Below are 24,384 nucleotides of genomic sequence, written 5' to 3'. Positions count from 1 at the left end.
AATCTCTTGATTGGACAAATACGCTCTGGAGGCGGTGTTAAGTGCAGGCGGAAGTGCAGGTTTCACGCGAGCGAGACAAAAGTTGTTATTTTGTATCCGAATGTTGTGATCCATAGATATCTATGGTTGTGATCATTTAGCTTCCCCAAAAGTAGAGCAATTTGTAGAGGCTATGGCCATCCTACAGGATTCAGATGGTCAGACCTCGTTTCGAATAAAATAAGATATAATATAATAGCTAAAATATATATATATATATATCCTAATAGGCCTATGATAGCGGATGGAGGCCTATTCGGACTAGGTTAAAGAAAACAGGTTACGTTTTGACGTCTGGTTACATGTTAGGCTACCCTACATCAGCAGGCCACACAGATACATAGCCTACACACATGCTACAGTCAATGAGTTAGGATAGCTTAGTCAGGCCTCATGTTTACTAGGCCCGATGTGGATTTTTGTGTGGCGTAAGCTTCATGGTTGCAAATGTATTAGGTTATTCAAAAAACAAATCGATTTAAATCAGAATACCCTATAGTTCAAGGGCCTATATGGTCTAGCCTGTAAAAACGTCATATCAAATGTTTCAAAATGCCAGTCGAATGGCACAGTTGAAATATTTTTTTTATATATAAAAAAAACAGTAGCCTAGATTAAAAGTTGAAACTCTTAGATTATGCCTTGTCTGGCGACATTGTCTGTTGCGGGTAATTTGTTTTAAAGTGCAATTGCGGACAACTAAATAGGCAAATGCGCTTTTAGATAAGGGGGGGAGGACGGAGGAGGGGGGAGACACAGCTAGAAGAGAGATAAGAACCAGACTTGTCTATGGTTCGGGCTGCAACGGCTTCTAGCCTACAGAAAGCTAGCGCGTTAGCTTCACCCTGAAAACAATGAATCACACATCCACGGCTACCTACACAACAGTAGTATGATTGGTTTGGATAGGGTTGACAAGGAAAGCACGGACACCGACATATTTCTGTTCTTTTAACAACGGATTCGTTATCCTCCCCGCTCGAGTCGGGCAAAACCACCGTTCGCGATGGGTAAGGAGGTGAACGGGGTCTCGCGGAGTCGGTTTGAGGTGAGTATTTTTATCATTAGGCTAATTGAAAATGATTGACAGTTCATTTAAACGTCAACATTGAAATGTATGGAACGTTTGGTGAGTTTCTATGTGGGTTTCTTGATGATCTCGCATTGTTATTATCCTAGCTACGTAAGCTATAGACGGCTACTGGGTTAGGCTACTGAGTTTGTCAGCTTCCGCAGTCAGCGTTAAGGATTAGGTCAAATAGGCTATTCTGTTGTTTTCGTATCATGAAATGCGAGAAACGCTTTTGTAGCCTACACATACGAGTTAGTATAGTGATGTCGAATAGGCTGTGATATAGGGCTATTCGACATCTTTAATCATTGAGCTTTGATAGGAAATGTTCAAAGGCAATGTTTCGTCCTCTTTGTGCCATCAAAACAAAGACAATAGCGTACAGATATATCTGAAACGAAATGTCTTCCTTGACACTGTCTAGTATAGCCAGACTGCAACATTCGGGCCTGCTGCATCTTTCTTTCTCTCGCTGAATAGGCTAATCTGGCGGATTTGGGGACAGGGGCGGTTGTGTCTAATCATGGGACTGGTGTGGGCGCTTATGGCCGCTGCGTCTGCAGGGCCCTGCGGCTGCCACTGCAACAAACTCGGCCAGTAGCCCACGACACGGCCCCAGTTTTAACTACCAATTGTTTTATTTTTCAACGAGAGAATCGAGTGATTTCTTCGGTTATTTGTTAATTTACGAGGAAAGTAACATGAAAGTGGTTAAAGACAATGTTGACATTCTGGGTGTGTTTTCGAAGACGGTTCATTTATATTGAACACGGCAAAACTTTGCGTCGCTGTAGGCTATCCCCTTGTGAAGAATGGCACCATTCGGACGATATTGCGTTTAAGCAATGTCTCTCCCTTACTGTTTTGATGGGGGGGAAAGCTGTGTGTTGTGACCGTGGCATTGCTATGCTATGTGTACCCTTCACATAGAGCTGGGTTGTTGTTTAATCCCTAGCTAGGCGGCGTGGGATTTGCGTGGTTTTATTTATTTTTAACGGTGCAACAGCTGACGGCATCGCAGATCCAGGCCTTAGCCTACCTTCTGGCCTGGAACCCGACAGCTGCGCCTGATACGTGATCAGTGCCTTATTAGCCAATAACAATGGGCGTTAATAGCATTTCGTCTGGGGGAAATCGTTCATTTGCATGCCAGTCATTTATTGCATTGGTTTAGCTATGCAATGTTATTCTCCACGGAGGTCGACGAAAATGTCGAATCAACAACAAACGCTTGTTTAGCCTACTGCATCGATTTGGCATCATCAAAACTCGTATGACAACAATGATGTTATTGACGAAATGTGGGCTTTAGGCTTACAACATTTGGACTCGGCTGAGAGAGTTGTTATGGTATGCCTTCGCGACAAGCCGACGCAGTGGTCGTCTGGACGGCCGGCACGTAGCGAAGCAACATACCAAATGCGAATAACCAGTAGCATTGACAGTGCGATCCACACCTAAGTAGCCTAACTGTTGCCATGAACGCATGGTTTTGTCACAAGATGTGACTACCTCTTATATATCAGTAGCCTACAGCAAAGATACAGAGCATGACCAATGGATGCTGATTGGGTTTGGCGAAGGTCCCACATTTTGAGTGGGATGAGTAGCATCGACCCGTGCATGTTAATTGGCACATTAAAAATGCCCGAAATTAGAAAGCTAGTGACCATCCAGTTCCAGTATCGGCTCATGATTTACACACGGTTGCTGTGATGGCATGGTCTATGTTTATGTGAAGGAGTGAGCGTGTGTGCGTGCGCGCGCCTCGCTGTCGCCCCACTATGGTGCACTGTAGAGGACTAATGTACTATTGACCCGATGTCCAGTGGATTGTGTAATCATCTGACGGATGATAGGCATGTGATCATGTGGTAGACAAAACAAGGATGGTAGCCTACCTCTGAGGACTTAGCCAGCACAAGTGCCTGTGGTGGTAGCCTACCATTATTATGGCTACCAATATTATGTCTGCATTCTGCAAAGTGTTGAATGACATTATTACCTACTTAAGGGTATCTGTGTGGTTCTAGGTGTTTCTCCGGAGATATTATGTTTAATGAGTCAGTTGACATCATCTGACGTGTTACAATAATTTAGTCATGTTTGCACACATCACACACAGAAAAGCCCCCCTCTCTGCATTTAACACTGTAACTGCTTTATAGAAAAAAGTAAAGTCATACTTTGCTATGATGCTGCTTTTAGCAATGACCTTTCCCCTCTAATGGGTAGCACATGCTGGTTGCAGTGGTGGTGGATTCATGTCTCAGCGATCCCAGACGCTGAATAAGTGTATTGCCCCACTGTATTCAGCTAAGGGTGGTGACTGGGCTACACAACTGAATGTAATATATATAACAGTTGAGGAAATTTCCGGTTTGTTGTCGAATCTTTGCCCCTTCCCCCTTCCACCCATCACCTGTGTAGATAGATATGTCAGTTGTCTGGGGCTCAGAGGTGTAAGAGTCCGTCAGGACTGCACTGAACCTGTAGCATGATTAAGGTTTCCCCAAAGTTGTAGATTGGTTTGGATATAATACTATGCCCATGTTACACCTAGATCACGGTACACCCTCTATGGATTATATGTTTTTCCATCTGAGGCTCCTCCGCCTTATTGCACAGCTCAGTATGTCTACATTAAACATTTCAACTGCATACTTGACAGACCTGTCACATAGTAAAGGGTACAGCAGTAAATCAACTCAAAGATAGATTATTATATGATAGTTTCCATATGTCTGTCGGTCTTTCTGATTCCCCTTGTCTTTCTCCATGGACAACACATATAACAATTTCTGTCCTCACACATGAGCTCTAACACTACAAAAAAGGACCTCATAAAAATGACCTCTCCATGACTTTAATGAGTGATGGTTTGTCACTGTCTCTTCACCCGCCCCCCAACCACACACACACACACGCACACACACCCTCTGGTTCAGCCATGTCCTCACAGTGCCCTGCCTGCCTTTCTGTAATGCCATCATCTTTATCAGCCTCACTCTCCTCATGTCAGGTCTCTCCATTCTTTCGCTCTCATTTTCTCTTTCCCTCTCTCTTCCCTCCACCCCCTCCTTCCTCCTCCAGCTGCTCTGTGATTGTGGTCCAACGCTGACCCTGTGTGAACCCTATGACACATTGTTGCTATCAATCACTGTTTACGAAAACAATACCATTTATATTACACACACACACACACACACACACACACACACACACACACACACACACACACACACACACACACACACACACGCACATTTTGACGGTTGGCTATGAACAACAGACTCCTCAGTGTGAGCCTGAGGTTTGTACAGTGCCTGAACTGTGTTGATTGAGTCAATGTTTTTCATCTCCCCTCAGATGTTCTCAAACAGCGATGAGGCTGTGATCAATAAGAAGCTGCCCAAGGAGCTGTTGCTTAGGTGAGTGGCTCCCTGTGCACTACTGAGGGCTTCTTAGGTTGCCCACTTGCCTAGGTCACCATGACTTTCTCACACACTCCGCTGCTTTTGTATATGTAGAAGACACACATACACACACAGTGGTGTTCTTGTGGTAGAGCAGTTTTTGTTAAATTATCTGTCACACACACACACACACACACACACACACACACACACACACCTGTTACATTATCTGTCTTTGTCTGAAAAGGATTCAAATTTAGTTGACACAGGGACCGGATCAATGGAACATGCCAGGGGCAATGTCTCCTTTTCTGACTACTCACCATGCCTCTCTCTGTCTCTTAATCCTTTCCCACCTCTAGACACACGCTCACTCTCACACACACACAAACACACACACACACACCTCTTTGGGAGTTTATTATGTAGTCCGGATGGTAGCTGCCATGGCATATAAAACACTAAAATTGATTGTGAGGAGAGCAGCCTGGAGGCCCTGAGCAAACAAAAAACGAAGGCCGTAACTCAAGCCTGGGCCTCGACTATGGAGATAGTGGGACACTGGGTGCTGACGCTGTGGAGACCTTAGCTGTGGCACATGGGCCTGATTTACACTTGACCAAAAAGGCCCCCAATGGCAGCCATGTTTGACCTACACCAGCACTCAGTCACTGGTAGGCACACATGCTCAAACATAAGAAACAAACACAGACACACACTAGCACATGCCATCTTTTTCTCTGTCCCCCCTGCTCAATTACTTATTCAGAATCCTTGACTATCCATACTGGATGTCTATGGAAACCAGCGATGCTGATCTATTATGGTCCGTTTTCCAGAATTTTCTCTTTCCTGGATGTGGTGACGCTGTGTCGGTGTGCACAAGTTTCCCGGGTAAGTCAAAAGCATGGAAGCCCACAGCTAGTGTTAAACCAATAACACGATGGATGATGAGGTTCAGCTCCGTAGTTTTCCTCTGGGTACATATCTTGACATAGAGCATATTGTGTCATTTTTAGTAGTGGTCCAATTATCTTCAGCTGGTCTTTAGTATCTATCCAACAATAACAATATCTTCTGGGGTGCAATAAATGTCAGCTAATTGGGGTCACGTCGATTCAACACAGTGTGGTTTGTCAGAAGGAGATACTTTAGGACCGTAATATATTTATTGTGTTTGTATTGGGGATATTGTCATGGCTGTAAGAACACACCTTGTGTGTATAATGTTTGAAGTGAGTGTGTGTGTGTGTGTGGGGGGTGAGGGGTGGTGGTGTGAGTGAGTCTGTGAGAGGGTGTTGTTGATCTTTGTCAGTCTTGTGGTGAGTGTCATACTGTGTGTGTCCTATGATGAACTCGTACACACTCTCCCTCTCTCTCTCTGTTAGTCGTGGAACGTGTTGGCTCTGGATGGCAGTAACTGGCAGCGCATTGACCTCTTTGACTTCCAGAGGGACATTGAGGTCAGAGAACCCCACCACCACCACCACCACCACCACACCCCCCCCACACACACACACACACACACACACCTCCAAACACACAGAACTCAATTACACCTTTTTTCTTATCCGTCATTATTTCTGTCAGTGTTTCCTGGTTGTGCTGCTTCCTGTGTCCAGAATATTTTCTTTTTTCTCTAATTCGTATTAATTATTTATTGTTCTTGACTGCTTTGTTTGTGGATTTGTTGCAGGGCCGTGTAGTGGAGAACATCTCGAAGCGGTGTGGGGGGTTTCTGCGAAAGCTGAGTCTCCGAGGGTGTCTGGGCGTCGGAGACAGTGCACTCAGGTGAGACGGTAGAGACGGGTAGAATGGGAGACCGACTGGGGGTGCGAGAGACAGACAGGCAGGCAGAAACCAGCAGAAAAGAAGACAAGCCGAAGGCACAGAGCTCAAAAGGAAACCCTTAGTCATTGTTATTGAAGTTCCTCAGCTCTCCTCAGGTCTTTCTTAGTCCCCACTGGGTAAATTACTCATGAAGCAGAGAACAGAATGAAAACGGTGCTTTGAGCAATAGAAGTGTAGCCAAAATTGTGATCTACTCTCATAACCTAAAGTACTTGTGTGCTTTTTACTTGTAGAACTTTTGCACAGAATTGCAGAAACATCGAGCTGCTCAGTCTCAATGGCTGCACCAAGATCACTGACAGGTGTGTGATGTGTGTTTTATTCGCTCTACCTGGAAATGGATGGGTGGGATGGCATTTGTCTTAACCACTGTGGTTCTCTGTTTTGTTTCTCTCAATCTCTTCTGTACTTCTTGCCTTCTCTCTCTCTCTCTCTCTCTCTCTCTCCTTTCTTTCTTTCTTTCTTTCTTTCTTTCTTTCTTTCTTTCTTTCTCTCTCTCTCTCTCTCGCTCTCTCTTTTTCTCTCTGTACAGTACATGTAATAGTCTGAGTAAGTTCTGTCCCAAACTGAAGCACCTGGATCTTGCCTCCTGTACCTCAATCACCAACCTGTCACTGAAAGCACTTAGGTGAGATTTTCCGTGCACTGGACACACATGTCTATTAACACCCCCCTCTGTACATCAGATCTTCAGTGGCCATTGTCTCGTAGTTATTTCTGTTCCACTACCAAAAAACAGCATATTGACCACATGAAGTACAGTGCCATTAGCACTGTGCATATTCCAGTCTGCTGCCTGCTGTTACACACACACACACACACACACACACACACACACACACACACACACACACACACACACATACACACACAAATATACAAACACACAAACTGTCCAAATATATCTCTCTGAGATGGAGTGATCAATGTCTGTGTCTGACTACAGTGAGGGATGTCCTCAGTTGGAGCAGTTGAACATTTCCTGGTGTGACCAGGTCACTAAGGACGGGATACAGGCCCTGGTGCGATGCTGCCCCGGACTCAAAGGCCTCTTCCTCAAAGGCTGCACTCAGGTACCTCTACAGCACAGCACAGCTTTGAGGAACCATCTCAGTAGCAGCAGAGAAACATAGTTGCTTTCAGTTGGCATTTTTTAGTATTACAGCCCTAAATCCAAGCCTGTTATGTCAGGGTACTAAAATGGCCAACATTATAATGTCTTTCCCAAAATGAGTTCTGATTAATTACTCGTTATTATCTTCATGCTTTGACTGAAATTCAAGCCTAGTCTCCTGTTAATGAATGCATGTGTGTGTGAATGTGTGAGCTGGCTTTCCAGTTTTACTCTGGGAATGATCTGATACATGGTGGATTGAATTAGCTCATCGTCACTGTCTTGAAATTAGGGCCCACGAGCTGTCATGATTGTGTTATACATTGACTTCATGTGGGTGGGGCAATATGAATGGCAATTTGGCTCTGAGGAGATTTGTATCTAATTGCAATTCTGAACTCTCAGAATTCTCTCTCTCTCTCTCTCTCTCTCTCTCTCTCTCTCTCTCTCTGTTGTCTGTGCTTTTTGTCCCTCCGTGTTCATATTATTTCTCTCTGTACTTCCTGTTCCTGTGTCCAGCTGGAAGACGAGGCTCTGAAGCACATCGGAGCTCACTGTCCAGAACTGGTCACACTCAACCTGCAAACATGTTCGGTAAGACCTGCCACCAAACAAACACTATGGGCTGGTTTCCTGTATATGGAGTAAGCCTAGACTTGAAGAGAACTTCAGTTGGAATTTCCTTTTAAAAAAGGCTTTAGCCTAGGACTATGTTCAATCCATGTATTGGAAACTGGCCCTATACAGGGAGATGCATAAAGAAACAGGCAGAAATATTGGACTTGAATCACATACAAATGGACTTCAGACTTGACTTGCAAATTGCCCTTGAATGATGTGTTAAAAGTGTTAATAAGAATGAACACGACTCGGTCTAAAAAAAAATCTGAAAGGAAAACAGATGTGAAAACAAGTGTCTTCACATCTCGGTCTAGTCTGAAGGGATGAAATGCAGACGATTCCAAACACACCAGTGTCCTATGACCTCAGCACTTTCACCTGCTGTTCTAGACCTGATTTACGCCAATGTTGTTACAACACGTGAGGGCACAATAAAAGGGGAAAACATAAAAGGTCAAGGTTAGGTTGGGTCACACTGGGTTGAATGATAAAAGCTTACACAACTGTATATACAGTATGGCAGACCCACCAATGAATAGCTCCCGTCAGTAAACAGTGGAACCTTACTAAGTGATAAGAGGAGGAGGATATGGTGCAGGGGCAGGACATGTATGGTAGTGCAGCCATTAAGATTTGCTGTATATCAACCAATGGATATCAAGGGACAGATACAGGATTGGCGTCTTCTGCAGTGCTCGAATTACGTGGGAGCCAGAGGGAGCCGAGCTCCCTTAGAATGAGGACTGGCTCCTATGAAAACAACAAAGTCAAAAATCTGAGGGGGTCTCTCATATCTGAAGGTGTCTGGCATTGTAATTTAATCTTAAACAACGCTCATTATCCATCCCTGTGCGATCTCTTACCATTAAAGACGTTAAATTAAAATATAGGCTACTACTGGACGTAGACCTACCCTACGCTCTTGAACGCAGTATGACTGCACTTTACCACCACACCACTAGACTATGTGCAAACCGCATACGATCAATTTTGACAGCACTCGCAAATCTGAAGAACTCACCCTGCTTTGATGCGAGTGTTTTGTGTATTTACACAGGCGTTCATTGGGCTAGCCTACATGGTTTGACATGTGTCTATTACGAGTGTTTTGTCTATTTACATAGGTGTTAATTGGGCTAGCCTACATGGTTTGATATGTGTCTATTACGAGTGTTTTGTTTATTATATGCGTTTATTGGGCTAGCCTACATGGTTTGATATGTGCCGAAAAAGTCCTGTTTGCTATTGAACTTGCGCTTCGCCACTTCTATGTTTATTGACAAAGTCATACATTATGGCCCATAATACAGCCTACTTCAATGATTGTGTGAATTGATCTGTAGGCTATCCTCTGCCATTTAGAGCTCCGGAAAGTTCCCAGATATTTTGAAACATCTGTTAGCAATCTCTGATGCCAGAATATTTATTGGCTACCCGACAACATCTCAGTGCAAATTCCAAAATTGTTTGTTTATTTATTTCCACACACGAGACGACTGAACACCCAGGTGTGTACAGTAATGTGTACATTAGCCTATAATACTAGAACATAGTTTGGCTGCAATGGCTTTATTAATTCCTGCCAGTTAGTGCATTTTCCCTGTGTATAAGTTAAAGACTACATACATTATTATGTTTGACACTGAGGATAGCCTATCTGAGACGGTGGTCTGGTTCAAATGAGTTACGTTGTGAAATTGAGAATGGCACTCTGACTAAATCGTTTAGTCTAGAGACCCCCTCAAAGACAAAAAGATAATTCGAGCCCTGGTCTTCTGATTTGTATGTGGAGTATGGAGTAAGATACAGACGTTGGAGTTGCAGTGGTGACGCTGCTTTTATAGAGATGATATGATGCACATAATGATATTTTTTTTTAAACATCACATCAATTTCAGTCTTATAATCTGCTATCCATGGCAGGTTAGATGCAGGGGTAGACCTATGGATTTGCCATTTCTCTTCCCGGCATCAAGCCTGCAGTTTGGCTGTATAGAGACATCAAAACTAGGTTGAAATATGCATTTTGTTAAGTGTGCAGATGTGATCTCATAAACCGCAGCCACAACCATTTGTTACAGTGAGATGCACCCAAACACCAAACTGCAGTCTTAATCAAATTACACAGGGCTTCTATCTAGCTATTTTTGACACTTTCAGGCTGACATGTGTACTGCAGACCTGACACAGACTCTGCTTGAAGACCTGCATTTAAATCTTTAATGATGTTTAAATATTCAAATGTAATTACAGACAAAATGTATAAACATTCCCCACACACCTACTCTCCACATAATTATTCAATGAGGATGCTGGGATGATGGTGGGTGAGGTGTGCTAAAAGGAAAGGTTTGAAGAGGGGGCAGACTAGGAGAAAAGGCAAGGCTGGAACATTTGAGGGAAAGCTGTTTTTTTCCCTTCCCTGTGTAACCTACATAGTTAATGTTGTGTGAAGTCAAGCTGGGCTACACATGAATCTTTTTGCTTTTTCCCTGACACCTCCCAATCCCCTTCTTTTTCCCTCCCTACCTCTTCTCATTTATATTCTCTCTCTCTCTCTCTCTCTCTCTCTCTCACACTCTTTCTCCTTTGTTTTGTGTGCGTGTGTGTGTTTTTGTGTGTGTCTGTCTTGTGGCTTTGCCTTGAGTAGCAGATCACAGACGAAGGCCTGATCACAATTTGTCGAGGGTGTCATCGTTTGCAGTCCCTGTGTGTGTCTGGCTGTGCAAACATCACAGATGCCATCCTCAATGCACTGGGACAGAACTGCCCGCGCCTCAGGTACACCAGTATCCCAGACACACACACACACAGACAGACTGACCCACCCCACACACACACACACACACACACACACACACCCACACACAGGGCCACTACACCACACTACAGCCCAGCCCAGCCCAGCCCAGCCGGCACTCATCACAGCTCATTCCACCTGTTAACCTCGAATACCTTCTGGTCTTCTATTCTCATGCCCTTTTTTGTCTTTCTTGTTTGTTCTCTCTCTCTTTTCTTCTTTCCTTCTCCTCTTCAGAATACTAGAAGTGGCTCGCTGCTCCCAGCTCACAGATGTGGGCTTCACCACACTAGCACGGGTAAGTTTACACACAGTCTCTCACACTCTCACCCTCACTCTCTCACACATACCACCTAATGTAGCCTCCTACCATGTGCAGAATCAAGGCCTACGGTGTATGGAGGCTCAGACAGGTGATATGAGCTGATTAATGATGTTGTCAAACGTGAATGATTCTCCCCGTCCCCTGCAGAACTGTCATGAGCTGGAGAAGATGGACTTGGAGGAATGTGTGCAGGTAAGCAGACTAAAAAGGGACTACTGAGAAACCAACCCATAGCCCAACTTGTACACATACTATAGTTATACAAATGAGCAAAGAAGTTTTCTGGACAAAGCCAAGCCTGTTTCACATTCTTATCTGCTCCGGTGATTCCTAAAAAACGAAACACCTCAGTGTTTCCCAGAGAATTCAATTCCATTTGTGGTGTTTGGTTTGCATAATTAACTTGAATGCAACCAGATTTAAGCACAGTTTAGTACAACCTGGAAAATCATTGTGCGGTGGTCAATGTTGATATTGTGGTGGGCCGCCACAAATAAGCAATGTATGGGAAACATTGCGCCTTAAACAGTAATGATGGATGATTTCAGTATAGGAGAAGTCACAATAATGATGGATGATTTGAGTATAGGAGAGTGCTAGGAAGTAGCAGGTGCCAATCTAAGCAGGTGAAATAGGTGTGGAAGTTCATCTTACTCTCTGCTGTCACACCTCATCCTCCTCCCTCTCGCTCCCGTAGATCACAGATGGGACACTCATACAGCTGTCAATCCACTGCCCTCGTCTTCAGGTTTTGGTGAGTATGGAAAGCTCTTTTAACTTTTAACCTACTTGGTTGCATTTCATCTTTGGGATGTTGTTGATCTGAGTTCAGGATATATGAGTAACATGTACTAGTTTGACTAGTGTGTTAATATTACACTAATGGCTGTGCTCCATGTGTCCGGCTCGGTGTGTGTGTCTGGCCCCGTGTGTGCCTACGTGACGCCCCCTCAGAGTCTCTCCCACTGTGAGCTGATCACGGACGACGGCATAAGGCACCTGGGCAGCGGGCCGTGCGCCCACGACCGACTGGAGGTGATCGAGCTGGACAACTGCCCTCTGATCACAGACGCCTCGCTGGAGCACCTGAAGACCTGCCATAGCCTGGACCGCATCGAGCTGTACGACTGCCAACAGATCACACGCGCCGGCATCAAGCGCTTGAGGGTGAGTGCACACACACACACACACACACACACACACACACACACCCCTGCACAGTGCACACACGTACATATCGTATCTAACTGTACACATGCATATGTGTGAATAAATGGCATACACAGGCCTGCTCGATACAACCTGAAGCTTTCTGAGCCAAAAGGCTGCCAACGGATCATTCAGTATGGAGTGTGAAAATGATGCAAACATATGCCAGTGCCAGATATGTAAACAGACCACACACACATACACACACACACACACACACACACACACACACACACAGACATACGTATTCAAACAGACTCGATTCACACTGATGCATCACACTCTCAAGCTGCCAACAGATTATCCTCACCTACCCCAGATGTCTTTGCCAAAGTCTACACACACACACACACACACACACACACACACAGTGTAAATCTCTCTCCCCTTCTCTTTGCAGACTCACCTGCCCAATATTAAAGTGCACGCCTACTTCGCTCCTGTGACTCCGCCTCCATCAGTCGGCGGCAGCCGTCAGAGATTTTGCCGCTGCTGCATCCTGCTATGATGTTACCACGACACCCACTGCACCAGGATCACCTGACCCCTGAACCCAGGTGCACGTGGCGCCGCGCCCCTGAAGAAGCTGCTGTGAGCAAAACAGATGGCTACAGAGAGAGAGAGAGAGAGAGAGAGAAAGAAAGAGAGAGAGTACCACTTTTATGTATACAGTACACACACAAACACACACACGCAAGCACACTCCAGACCAGTACAGACCTGCACAGTAAATGCAGACCTTCTGTGCACACATCTGCACACACACACACACAAACACACACACACACGCACACACACAGTCACTGCAACGCCACTACATTCCTGCTCTTCCAGGGCTGCGTTCATGATCAGTGGCTACTTTCTTGAGGCTTGGCCAGCCTCAAACACACCGGCCGTGATCCACCCTAATCAGATTACCCATAAACCACTGCGCTGGGTGGCCACACAGACACGAGGGCCACCCGACCCAACCACCCAAACCACTTTCACATGGAGTAAGCCCAATCCAACCATGTATGAAGCGTGCTTCTTTTAAAATGAGTGCAGTCCTAATCAGGCCTTTCTAGAGAAAAAAACAAAATGGTTGGTGTTGAGTGGCAACATTATTTTGTGATTACGGAACTTGCCCTATCTACCCACTAGGTAGTATATGCTGATCTGTCAGCTGTTACTATGGGCCTTCCTGCTCCTAGTGGAGTCCCCAAATTAAATGACGTTGATGGGTTTATGTTACTCCGAAGAAACCACTGAACCACAGCTTTAGGCAACCCCAGAATTCCCGAAGTGGCATCAGTGTGAATCTGTGAATCAGTTGAGCACTACCTCTGCACAGCAATGCATGGAGAGAAGATGGGGGGGGGGGGGGGGCTCATGTTGACATGTTTTCACCTCCTGAACGCAGCCCTGGTGTCGTTTACAGCGACTAAACTGCCTTCTAATTTTGTTATTCTACACACACACACACACACACACACACACACACACACACACACACACACACACCCAGACACACACACACACACCCAGACGCACACACACACACACACCCAGACGCACACACAGTCTCCACATACTTATCTGGATGTGTTTTGTCTAGTCACTGTAAGACACTGCCCTCAAACCGACACGTTACTTCAAGCCCTTCCAGCTCCATTATGGACACGCATCAGTCCGCTGGACACTGGCACACATCCCTACACACACACACACACACACACACACAAACACACACACTCACAAACACTTCAAGACCTTCTCATGCTGTATAGTATTCCTAGTGTAAAAGACATGCAGTTGCACATATAGCACCACTCTCCATGCCCCCAGCCCCTCTCTGGCTCTCTCGCTCTCTCACACTCTCTGTCTCCATCAAATTCAGAGGCTGTGTGGTTCTTCTGAAGAAAGAAAGTTGACTATTTTTCTAAAGCGTTGTGACTTGGACGAGGGACCTCGCAAAAAGATGCCAAAAGATGCATGATGTTACGGATTTAGTTTTTTAAAATCTACACCTATATACGGAGGCGCTGGGAGGGAGGGGCTTAAGACCCCATGACTAGCTAATCAGGTGACGGCAAAGAGAAGAACTTCAAGATGGCAGGAGGACAAAAATGAACTCTGAACTGAACTTCAAGACAGCACACACAAACAAACACATTCAAATCGACACATACACTGACACACACACACACACACACACACACACACACACACACACACACACACACACACACACACACACACACACACACACACAGGAGCACGTTTGCACACACTGGATCTGAGTAGAGAAATGTGTTTGTTTATGTGTGTCTACACAGATGAGGATCTTGTCTGGCAAAAAAAAAAAAAAAAAAACCAGCTCGCACATCCTCACACTTGGATCTTTGGAGACTTTACCCGAACCAACAAGACTCATGATGATGATTACAACAGAATAATGATGAAAAAAGCAAATAAATAAACACATACATAAATAATGAATGAGTAACTATGACAAGAATCGGACATCCATCACGGTTGTCATGGATACAAACATAAGAGGGCAAAAAAACAACTGATCATGGGAAAAAAACAATCGTTTTGTTTCTTTTTCTTTTTGCTCCATTAAGGTTTTACGTCTTTTTTTTCCTCTTTTTTTTTCTGAACGTTGAAACTTTGCAACCACGATCCGCATAAGGAGAGGACCTATTTGACAGAGGGGTGTGTGTGTGTGTGTGTGTGTGTGTGTGTGTGTGTGTGTGTGTGTGTGTGTGTGTGTGTGTGTGTGTGTGTGTGTGTGTGTGTGTGTGTGTGTGTGTGTGTGTGTGTGTGTGTGTGTGTGTGTGTGTGTGTGTGTGTGTGTGTGTGTGTGTGTGTGTCTGTCTATCTGCGCATGTGGTGACATGTAGTCCCTTCCTCTTTTCCCCAAAGCCCCTTTGGACGCTGTGAAACCCCAGTATAGTGCTGGACTCTCCAACTGGAGCAAACTGGAATCAGTGGCAAGGACTTTGGCTGAGATCATTGGACAAGGGGAGAGGGAGGGGCGGCACTGTGGAACTTGCGCTGAAAGTGAAACCTACTCAACCCAGTCACTTTCACGCACCCACACGTACCCTCCCACAACAGCCCGCTCGCTCGCTCACTCAATCACATATACACACACACACTCTCTCACAAACATTAGAGGGAGATTGGGATATGCTGCCTTGTCTGCAGTCCACTCTTCCTCCCTGGTCTTTCCCCACACCCCACCCTCTCTTCCATGGATCTAATGTTCTTTAGTTGATTGGTTGGTTTGTTTTTGTTGGGTTCATTTTGTCAGTCGTGTCTGTTGTTCCCACTCTCGGTGGATTACAGTTGGTTAACACTGTGTCTGTGTCTCTGTGTCGGCCTGTTTGTCTTTGTTCAGTCTACCTTGACACCCTGTATGGTTCATTTACAGCTCCGTCGTCCCCAGAGAGGAGTGCTTGCCACCCCTTCCTCCGTTAGTGCTTCACAACCGTGTGAGATTGCGTGTGGGATTTTATCAGTGGACTGAAAACTAAAACACAAGTTGGAATCCGGGTGGATGTGAACTCTTGCAGGTTTTGTGGAAATGTACAAAAAAAAAAACTTTATTCAAGATGATTCTCTTGACACTTTCTGGAAACTGATGGACAGTTAAAAAAACTCATGTGGATTTTTATGTCAAATAATGCATGACAATTGCACTTTCTCAAAAAAAAAACTTCACTCACACACCATTTTTAAAGCCCCATGCCCTTGTGTCGACACCCAGACAGACGGACACACACACACACATACACACAGAGACAGAGAAACACTAAAGCTTTCATTTCTTTCAGGCTCCTACTACATGCTGGCTCTCACGCTTGCCTTGTCATATACTGATGCAAAGACGCACATGTGAGCATAGAAGCAAACTAATGCACACACACACTGTCACAAGCCGAGAGAGAACACACGCACACACACAGCGCCCCTCTCGTTTGTTTTTTAAGTTTTTAATATTCTTTTGCAAATGGTGTGGTGTCTGATTTTGTGTTTGTCCAAGCAGCTTTTATTCTGACCTCCGACCCATCTGTCTCCTGGCAACCTGGTGTTTTGGTTCTTTGTGTAAATGTTAAAAGCGGCCATTTTGGATGGAGGAGTTGTGTTGTGGGGGGTTGGGCCGGGTGGGCATGGGATGCATCTGAAGAAGTCTGCTGGTGTTGAGTGTTCTGACCCAGGCCAAGGACTCTTGGTGCGTGTGACGGCGCGTGCGTGCGTGCGTGCGCGTGTGTGTTCTTGAGGGAGGGTGGTGGGTGGGGACATTTATGGTGACCCGAAGAAGTGTATCCTGAGTAGTCACGACCCTATGGAGGTAAAAGCAAATTCAATTTTGACAATGACTGTAGTTGTTATAATTACCGTAAATCTTCTCCTTTTACTTTTCTTTTTTTTGGTTTCTTTTCTTTTTCTTTTTCTTTTTTACAATTAACGGATATAAATGAATCTGTATGTATGAATAAATATATAACTATATTATTAAGACCTGTGTTTTATTTCACTGATCAAATAAAAGATCTTGTAAAGTTGTTTGTGGAACGATACCTTAAATAGACAGAGAGGACTAGAGTGTGTACAACTCCTATGTCTGGTAGAACTCTTGTAAAATGTCTGGTGTAGCTAAAGCAGATCACTGGTATTTAGGAGATGTCTTTTTGTATGCTTCTCCAAACTCTGTTTCAGTACACCCAAGGGTGAGTTATAAACTCAGTATTGAAACTCCAATGGATCAAAGTCATCAAACCCCTCCTGTCACCTTACAGGCTGTGAATCATTTCAAGCCAATATGTGTCATTTGCATGCTGAATACTAATGATTCCAGTTCTAAGAAGAGTGATTGCTTCTAGGCTACTTTTTGTAAGTATGACTTTTTGCAGCTGAAGTTACAGAACCGTGAAGGAAATGTGACTATAACTCTTTCTAGGAATACCTTAAACTGCGGGTTGTGTGTGTGTCTGGTGTAAACATAATGTAAAACTGAGCACTTCATTTCAAATGTCTAGATGCCCCAGTGTTTTATGTTTAGGTTCAATTGATCTTGTCTTTACTTTGTCTTTTGTCTCTCTCTCTCTCTTTAGTTCTCTATTGTCATGAACCTTAACGTCTCATCTTGTTCAAACAGGCTTTGTTTCAATCTGATTATACGTATGACATTGTGCCCCTGTCGTTTTCTTTATGATTTAACAGGGGCACAGTCCTGGTTTGTGCAAGAGCCTCTGTTCAAGCCCAAACAGTCGGCAGGTGCTATCGTTTTCACAGTGAGGTCCTCATGCTCGTGTCCTCAAGTAGCCTATCTGTAGCCTGTCAGTGTGTCCTATCTACAGGCTTTCCTCAGTAGGTTATTTACGGAGTAGTTTAGTGACATATACCAATTTTTTTTTGTATGCTATATAGCCCTTACAAAAAATAACTGCAGTTATGGGACAAAAAACTGCAGTTATACTGCGGAAACTACATTGCCATGTCCAAAATATTGCATTACTGCAGTAAAGTGCGGGGCAATACATTTCTTGCATATGAATGGCAAATCATTTCTCCATAACTGCAGTTTTGATGCTCAGAAAATGGCAATTCTAACAGTAATGTTATTTTTTGTAAGGGTGGTTGTACCACAGGTGAGAGGAACTTCTCCTTGTTTGGTTATTGCATGTCATGTACACGTGTCTTCCACAAGATGGCAGTGATGCATAAGGTTGTAAAGGTTGCCATAGGAACAGCTTGGTGAGTGAGCACAGACAGCTTTGACACCAGGATTTGTATGTGTCGCAGTGTCAGTGCACCACAGATTTATGCATTTGGGTCGCGTTGATGAAAGCCGGGCAGGGATCTTTCCAACTCTCCGAAATTAGCAACTCCGGATCCCTACCCAGCAAATGTGCGCCATGGCGATAGCGTCATAAAGACAGACGCACGATGGGCCAGCATCTGTCTCCCGCCAATCCTCCGCCAAGAGCAGAGGACTGTAAAATGTTTTCTCCGACCTCAACTGACTTCACTGGTTGTACACACACACACACACACACACACACACAGAGAGACACACACACACACACACACACACACACACAGACACACTCCTGTAGAGCACCATATCCGCTCCCAGGGCACCTTGATGTCATCAAAAGCTGACAGATCCTTTGTAGAGACTCTAGAGAGGCATTTGGAAACTTTCCTCTCTCCTTCTGTTTCTCTCTCTCCCTCTGCTTCTCTCTCTGTTTCTCTTTCTCACATGCTTTGTTCTTTTTCCCATTATATAGATACCGGTAGATAGATGGGATGTGTGTTCGTTGGGGGGGGTAAATGTCCTCTGGGGGAGATGGACTGGTCTGAAAGGGATGGATGGGTCGTGTGGACTCACTGCCCAGGTGTATTTTTCCTGTTGGTCTTTGCTTGTCGTGGATAACCCGTTTAGTCCATTGTGCTGTTTGAAATGAGTGTCTGTAGTTACAGTTTTTCTCAGTCGCTTTTGTGCTTTTCTCACATCACTATTAACATTTCCACAGCAGTTAGTGCATTTCTCAAAACAATTAGTGTAAACTGCAAAACCTAGTGGATAACCTGCAAAAGCATGTCACTTGCTCAAAATGTATAGTCCATTCCTCAAAAGCAAGTATTTATGTCAATGAAACCGCCAGTGTCATCAAAATGAGAAGTCTTGACACCATCGTTTATGAACAAGATAGTCAAATGGCTTTGTCATGTTTTCATTACGACAGTTTATGCTCTCAGTGTTTTCCCATGCAAAAAAAGGCCAGAACTCGGTGACACCACCTGAAAATGCTCAAGACAGCACTATACAGTACTTGTACAGCCATTTGAAAACTACAGTAAAGTTACAAATTGCTGTAGTTAGGGGAGTAAGTGAGTACAAGACACTGAATATGTACGTTTCACAGTTTTACTGTATATGCTCTTTGCAATTCTACAGCATTGTGACAGAATTTGATAACTAGTTCACCAATTTTGTAATGACTCAAGCAATGAAATGAAGACTATTAGTTTTATTGGGAACGACTATTCAGCATCCATAAGTATAGTTCATTTTGACTGACATGACAAAGCAACTGATACATGTTCAACAGCATTTGCAATTTGTTCAGAGGAAGGAGAAATTGCTACTATGATGTGCACAAATGACTAAATGTTGTGGAGGTTGAACTAATAGTTATGAAAATTTTTATTCTGATCTGAGAAAAGCACCAAAGCGACTGAGAAAAACTGTAATGAAAGCATGACTGCTGGAGGTTGGAAGTTGGAACTACATCAACCCTCAAATGCCACCTCCCTCCCAGCCATCTGTTGCAGCAGGAAACTTGTTCTGGGCACCCAAACGTATAATGGGATTGTAGTGGGACTTTCCTGTGTCTACGGCACATATGATGTCTGTGTGTATTCAAAATGAAGTGTGGGCAATTAAGTGAGCAGTTTTCTGGCCTCTCCCTTTGTCATGTCCATCTCTTCGCTGACAGCTAATAAGCGCATTAGATTATGGGGATTAGTAAGAATGATTTTTGTTGTTGTTGGAAGGATTGCAGCTTTGCCCAGCTCCAGACCTGGTAATAATCTAATGCACACAGAACACACACACTTTTGCAGTTCATTCAATCAGCTGATTAAAAATACACACACACACTTTTACTAGTGATTCCCTCTGGTCTGTGGTACACTGTGACCCTTCTGGCTGTGGTGTCTCAGTTGGCTGCCATGTGCTACCAGTGCTTTGTGACACACTTTGCATTTTGTGTTTCCTTCCTCAGTGACGTTTAACTTTTTTTATAGCATTATTATTTGTCATTGTTGTGTGTAGGATGGGGGTGGGGGGGTGGACTGTGTGGTGTGAACCAGTACACGTAGGCTTAGTATTCTGTATCAGAATAATTTAGAATTTTAATCATTATTCTCTCTCTCTCTGCCAGTCTACTCCCCACCCTCTGTTTTCATGAGGGAATGAATAAGGAAGCATAATTGTTGATATATTCGACTGGTTAGTGTTTATGAAAATGTTTTACATTCTTGCAATACCAAAATGTGATGCTGTGCATAATTTTTTAAGTGGCAAGTGCCCCTCCGCCTCTCTCATCAACACAATGCTGACTTCACACAGAGGAAATATAGGTTGTTATTATGCTTTGTGTTTCGTCTGTGTTGATAAACAAGCATAGGTTCCACTGTGCACAACCTCAATCCCTATACCTAGGCTACCTTCCTGTCACTCTGTAGGATATGTTTACACACACACACACACACACACCTACCTATAGGTGAATCTGCATCATCCTCCTGCTGTGAGGCAGGATCAAGGTTACATATTGTACGTCATCTTGCAAAGTATTTACGCAAGTAGGCTAATGTGATTTTGGAAAAGTGCAAATAGGAATCGTAAGAGTTATATCCAAAGAGTTGAGCAGTTTGCCTGAATATCCATTTCAGCTGTCCTTACCCAGTTCGCTCTGACATACTCAGTCGGAAGGCGCAGCGTTGCCTCTCGAGGATTCACTCTCGCTTTTAGTCCGCACTGACCCAGAGGAACATTTGAGGCCGCGTCTGCGTTCTATGACGCAAAGACCGACGGAGAGGAGCGCACGGAGGTATATGGAGAATTGTTGGCTCAGTTGGCTCTAGAGGGCAAGTTGACCGACTGGGACCAGTTGATTAAACATGAGTTCAGCTGCCCTGACAACAACGGTTATTCACATAGCGACATATTCTACAAGCTGTCCCTCAGTGTAGGGCTTCAGATAAATGGACCATGTAAACAGGATATGTTTTTGAAACCCACCATGTACATTATCAAGACATATTCTGCAATGTAGGCAAGGTATGATAATGGATTGCACCGTGTCTTGATTGTTTTGACCAGCTTTACAGCCAGGTTATGACCAGGGTATTTCCCAGCCGTCTTACACTGTACCAAGAGAGCCACTTGGAGTCGACATTTGAAGTTGTACATCGTCAGATTACTTAATTGCTGTCGCTTTAATGTAATGTCCTTTTTAAATTTCCCAGTAGCTTTGGGTAGCAAAGGACCAGTAGGTGATACAGACGATAATTTAATCAAAGGCGGACAGAGTACACAGCTTCATTACTTGAGTAAAAGTACAGATACTCTTTTTGCTAAATTTTACTCAAGTACAAGTAAAAGTACAACAGTCAGATGTCTACTTAAGTAAAAGTACTGAAGTACTTGTTTTTAAAAGTACTTAAGTATCAAGACAAGAGTAGCCTACATTTTCTAAATATTGCATTACTACTGCCACTGTGCTTACATTTATGTACAGAAACGTCCTACATGTCAAGTCATTTTCATCTTTTTACCATGTTGCCAGGGATGGGTAGTATTTCTAATACATGTATATAAAATACATATTTCAAATACAAAATATTTCAGAAAATTGAAATAGTCTGGCGAGGTGGGGCCACGGGATGGACCTGCTGCGTCTTCATCCATTGTCTCCAGCTGTGGCAACATGAACCAATCCTTGCTGTGAACCCTATAAAAGAGGTGTGGTTAAGCTGGTGTTAAATTGAGTCTGGTTACCTCCCTGAATGCTTACTACTGCGGCCCTGCGGACACACTGGCGCAAACGACAGTCTGAGCTTGAGGAGGAACCAAATGCACCATCTAAACAGAGTGCTATTTAAATACATCCAGTTTGTGGATCCTTAATGGTCTGTGTTCAGGCGCACAGTGAGTTACAAGTTTTTTTTTTTTTTGGATAAGCGTGTGTACCATTTGAAGTGACCGTGCATCAATCTGTCACGCATCGACAGTTATCAATTGTTCGTGCAAGCTGACCGCGGTCCTTTAGCGACTCAGACAGGGGGGAGCTTTCTCGTTGCTCGTGGATACCTTTTCTATACCTCACAGAGAAAGACCAGATGTACGGTCCAGAGCCGAATATTTCTTAGGCTGTTCCCTCCTGATCCCTCGTGAAAGCTCTTTGAGGACAACACACACTTCTACACGCATTAAGGACTTCTTTGAGGGGCTCTCGCTTGTGCGCAAAGCCAGAGTTGAAACTTTTGAACGGACACTTAATCAACATGACGGAGAACAACGAGATGGAGAACGAGTCACAACCCCACTGTACACTTCAGCGGTCACCAAGCACTATGTCCATCACGCCTGTGACTAAGGTAAGCGCCAAACGCCAAACTTATCTTTGGAGATGAGGTGGAGAGCTTGCGCAAGCACGGAACTTTAGAGTATCATATCCCTTACCCCGGCTCCACCAAATCCTATTTTCACATTATCTGTGACAGACAGGTATAGAACACATAATTGTCGATTGACAATTTGTCTTTAATTTGCTATAATGGCCCTTCATCGAGTTAATTAAATGTTTTTTTTTTTTTTTATTGGAGTCGTATTGCGAAACCTTGCTCCGTAATAATTTGTGTTTGCGCCGACTCTGAGTCAATTTCCATTAACCTGCTTGTTGTCTGCACGCGTCTTGCGTCAGTACCTTCGCGGGAGGCGCCTGACGCAAGAGCAGTGACGAACTAAACGGACTGAAATGAAACCACGGACCTACTTTTATGTGCCTGCAAGGTGTATTTGCGTAAATTCGTGGTCTGCACATCTATGAGTCCTTTCAAAACTAGACCCCACCGCCTCATTGATTATTGACGTGGTGAAAGTGGTCAAATTTTTAGGTGTTTTTTACCAACAAGATTTGCAACTGGAACTGGACGAATCAAAAGCTTTTAGTGACACAAATACACTAGGCTGAGTTTATTCATCCAGTTTTTCTCAGACAAGGAAAGAAAAACAAGCCTGTGCCTGTCATTTTCATCTATCCATCCATGATCCATCCATTCATCTGCCCAATGCCCATCCATCATTCCATCCATTTTCATTAAGCCCATCTCTTGTTCAGTCTTTTTCTCCCTTACTCTAATTACCGGTATGTCCTTACATATACCTGACACAAATATAGTCACTCACAAACACAAGCCCCAGCATCAGGTCAGTGGCAGAGAACTCCTTAACCCTCTCCTCCTCCCCTCCCCTCCCCTGCCTTGTTCTCTCTCAGTGATTGGCAGTGTGTCAGCAGGGTCACTGAGTCAGCGCCATGAGCAACTGATGAACTGATGAACTGAGAAAATAGTTCATCAGTTGTTGTTTTTTCTCTCTCTCTCTCTCTCTCTCTCTCTTTCTCTCTCTCCCTCTCCCTCCCTCCCTCCCTTCCCCTGCCCCCTCTGTCTCTTCCACTCCCACTCTTTCCTACTCATTCTCTCTCTCTTCCTCTGCTGCATGTCACCCTGTGATAGAAATAATGGCAGGTGCTCTCCGGTGTGTCTTCAATAAGCAGCAGCACAGCGCTGATCCACCCTGATGGGCCTCTAGGTGTTTACAGACCAACCTCTGCTCCCCGTGCGCCATCTGTGGCCACTCCTCTGGTTCTGGTCCTTTATTAAGTGGCTTTTACCCTCAACATAACATCTTGGTTGACTTGGTGTTACCTGTTGGCACTGGGGTTGCAAAGGTGAAACCCGAAAAGAGTGTCTGTGTGTATTTTGTCCATATTTGCCTGTGCTTTTAAGGAGTTCTCTTTCAGTACTTGATTAGCAGCTTCAGTACATTTCCAAGAAAAGACACACACACACACACACGCACACACACACACATACACACACACTGCACTTTGGCAATTCTTTCTGCATTCATCCACACAGGATCTTGTCATTCTCACAAAATGAAACCTGAGACTGAACTTGATGAGCAGACAGTGAAAGTCGTACACGGTGGCGCAGCTTCCGGAACAGTCTTTTGGTGGATGTGTGGTGAAACAGACCGTGTAAAGGACATCATTGTATTGATGGATGGGGAAGAATAAGGCTGCCCAAGAAAGGGTGCTGATCCTATGGCCCATTAGAATGAAGATGGATTGCACTGCGTTTGTATGC

At 44.3% G+C, this 24,384-nt stretch overlaps 2 protein-coding genes across 2 annotated transcripts in view; both read left to right on the top strand.

Moving 5' to 3' along the window:
• The first annotated feature begins 684 nt into the window (after window positions 1-684).
• fbxl20 (F-box and leucine-rich repeat protein 20) lies at window positions 685-16,950 on the top strand. Its single transcript, XM_076264989.1, has 15 exons — window positions 685-1,087; window positions 4,481-4,542; window positions 5,367-5,421; window positions 5,916-5,990; window positions 6,224-6,318; window positions 6,612-6,680; window positions 6,911-7,006; window positions 7,325-7,451; window positions 8,012-8,086; window positions 10,764-10,894; window positions 11,151-11,211; window positions 11,386-11,430; window positions 11,936-11,992; window positions 12,193-12,405; window positions 12,848-16,950. Exons 1-15 carry the CDS (start codon window positions 1,046-1,048, stop codon window positions 12,953-12,955), a joined length of 1,311 nt encoding a protein of 436 aa, XP_076121104.1. The 5' UTR covers window positions 685-1,045; the 3' UTR covers window positions 12,956-16,950.
• A 5,568-nt stretch (window positions 16,951-22,518) lies between these two features.
• LOC143102813 (SH3 and cysteine-rich domain-containing protein 2-like) overlaps window positions 22,519-24,384 on the top strand; it is a 14,541-nt gene continuing 12,675 nt past the window's right edge. The window contains exon 1 of the mRNA XM_076266626.1: window positions 22,519-22,611. Within this exon, the coding sequence (XP_076122741.1) occupies window positions 22,519-22,611 (93 nt within the window). The remainder of the gene's footprint in view (window positions 22,612-24,384) is intronic.

Source organism: Alosa pseudoharengus, unplaced genomic scaffold (assembly GCF_046254945.1).
Source record: "Alosa pseudoharengus isolate Yale_2024_CS ecotype anadromous, Long Island Sound unplaced genomic scaffold, YU_APseudo_1.1 YU_APseudo_1.1_scf_4, whole genome shotgun sequence".
NCBI lineage: Eukaryota > Metazoa > Chordata > Actinopteri > Clupeiformes > Clupeidae > Alosa > Alosa pseudoharengus.
Note: the sequence above shows the minus strand (reverse complement) of the source record. Positions and strands in the feature narration are given on the sequence as shown.

Bases quoted from the DNA above. Each gene is read 5' to 3' on its own strand.
- fbxl20 (XM_076264989.1), top strand. From the start codon at position 1,046: ATGGGTAAGGAGGTGAACGGGGTCTCGCGGAGTCGGTTTGAG. The intron at 1,088-4,480 runs GTGAGTATTTTT...ATCTCCCCTCAG, and splicing joins TCTCGCGGAGTCGGTTTGAG to ATGTTCTCAAACAGCGATGA. The intron at 5,991-6,223 runs GTCAGAGAACCC...GATTTGTTGCAG, and splicing joins ACTTCCAGAGGGACATTGAG to GGCCGTGTAGTGGAGAACAT.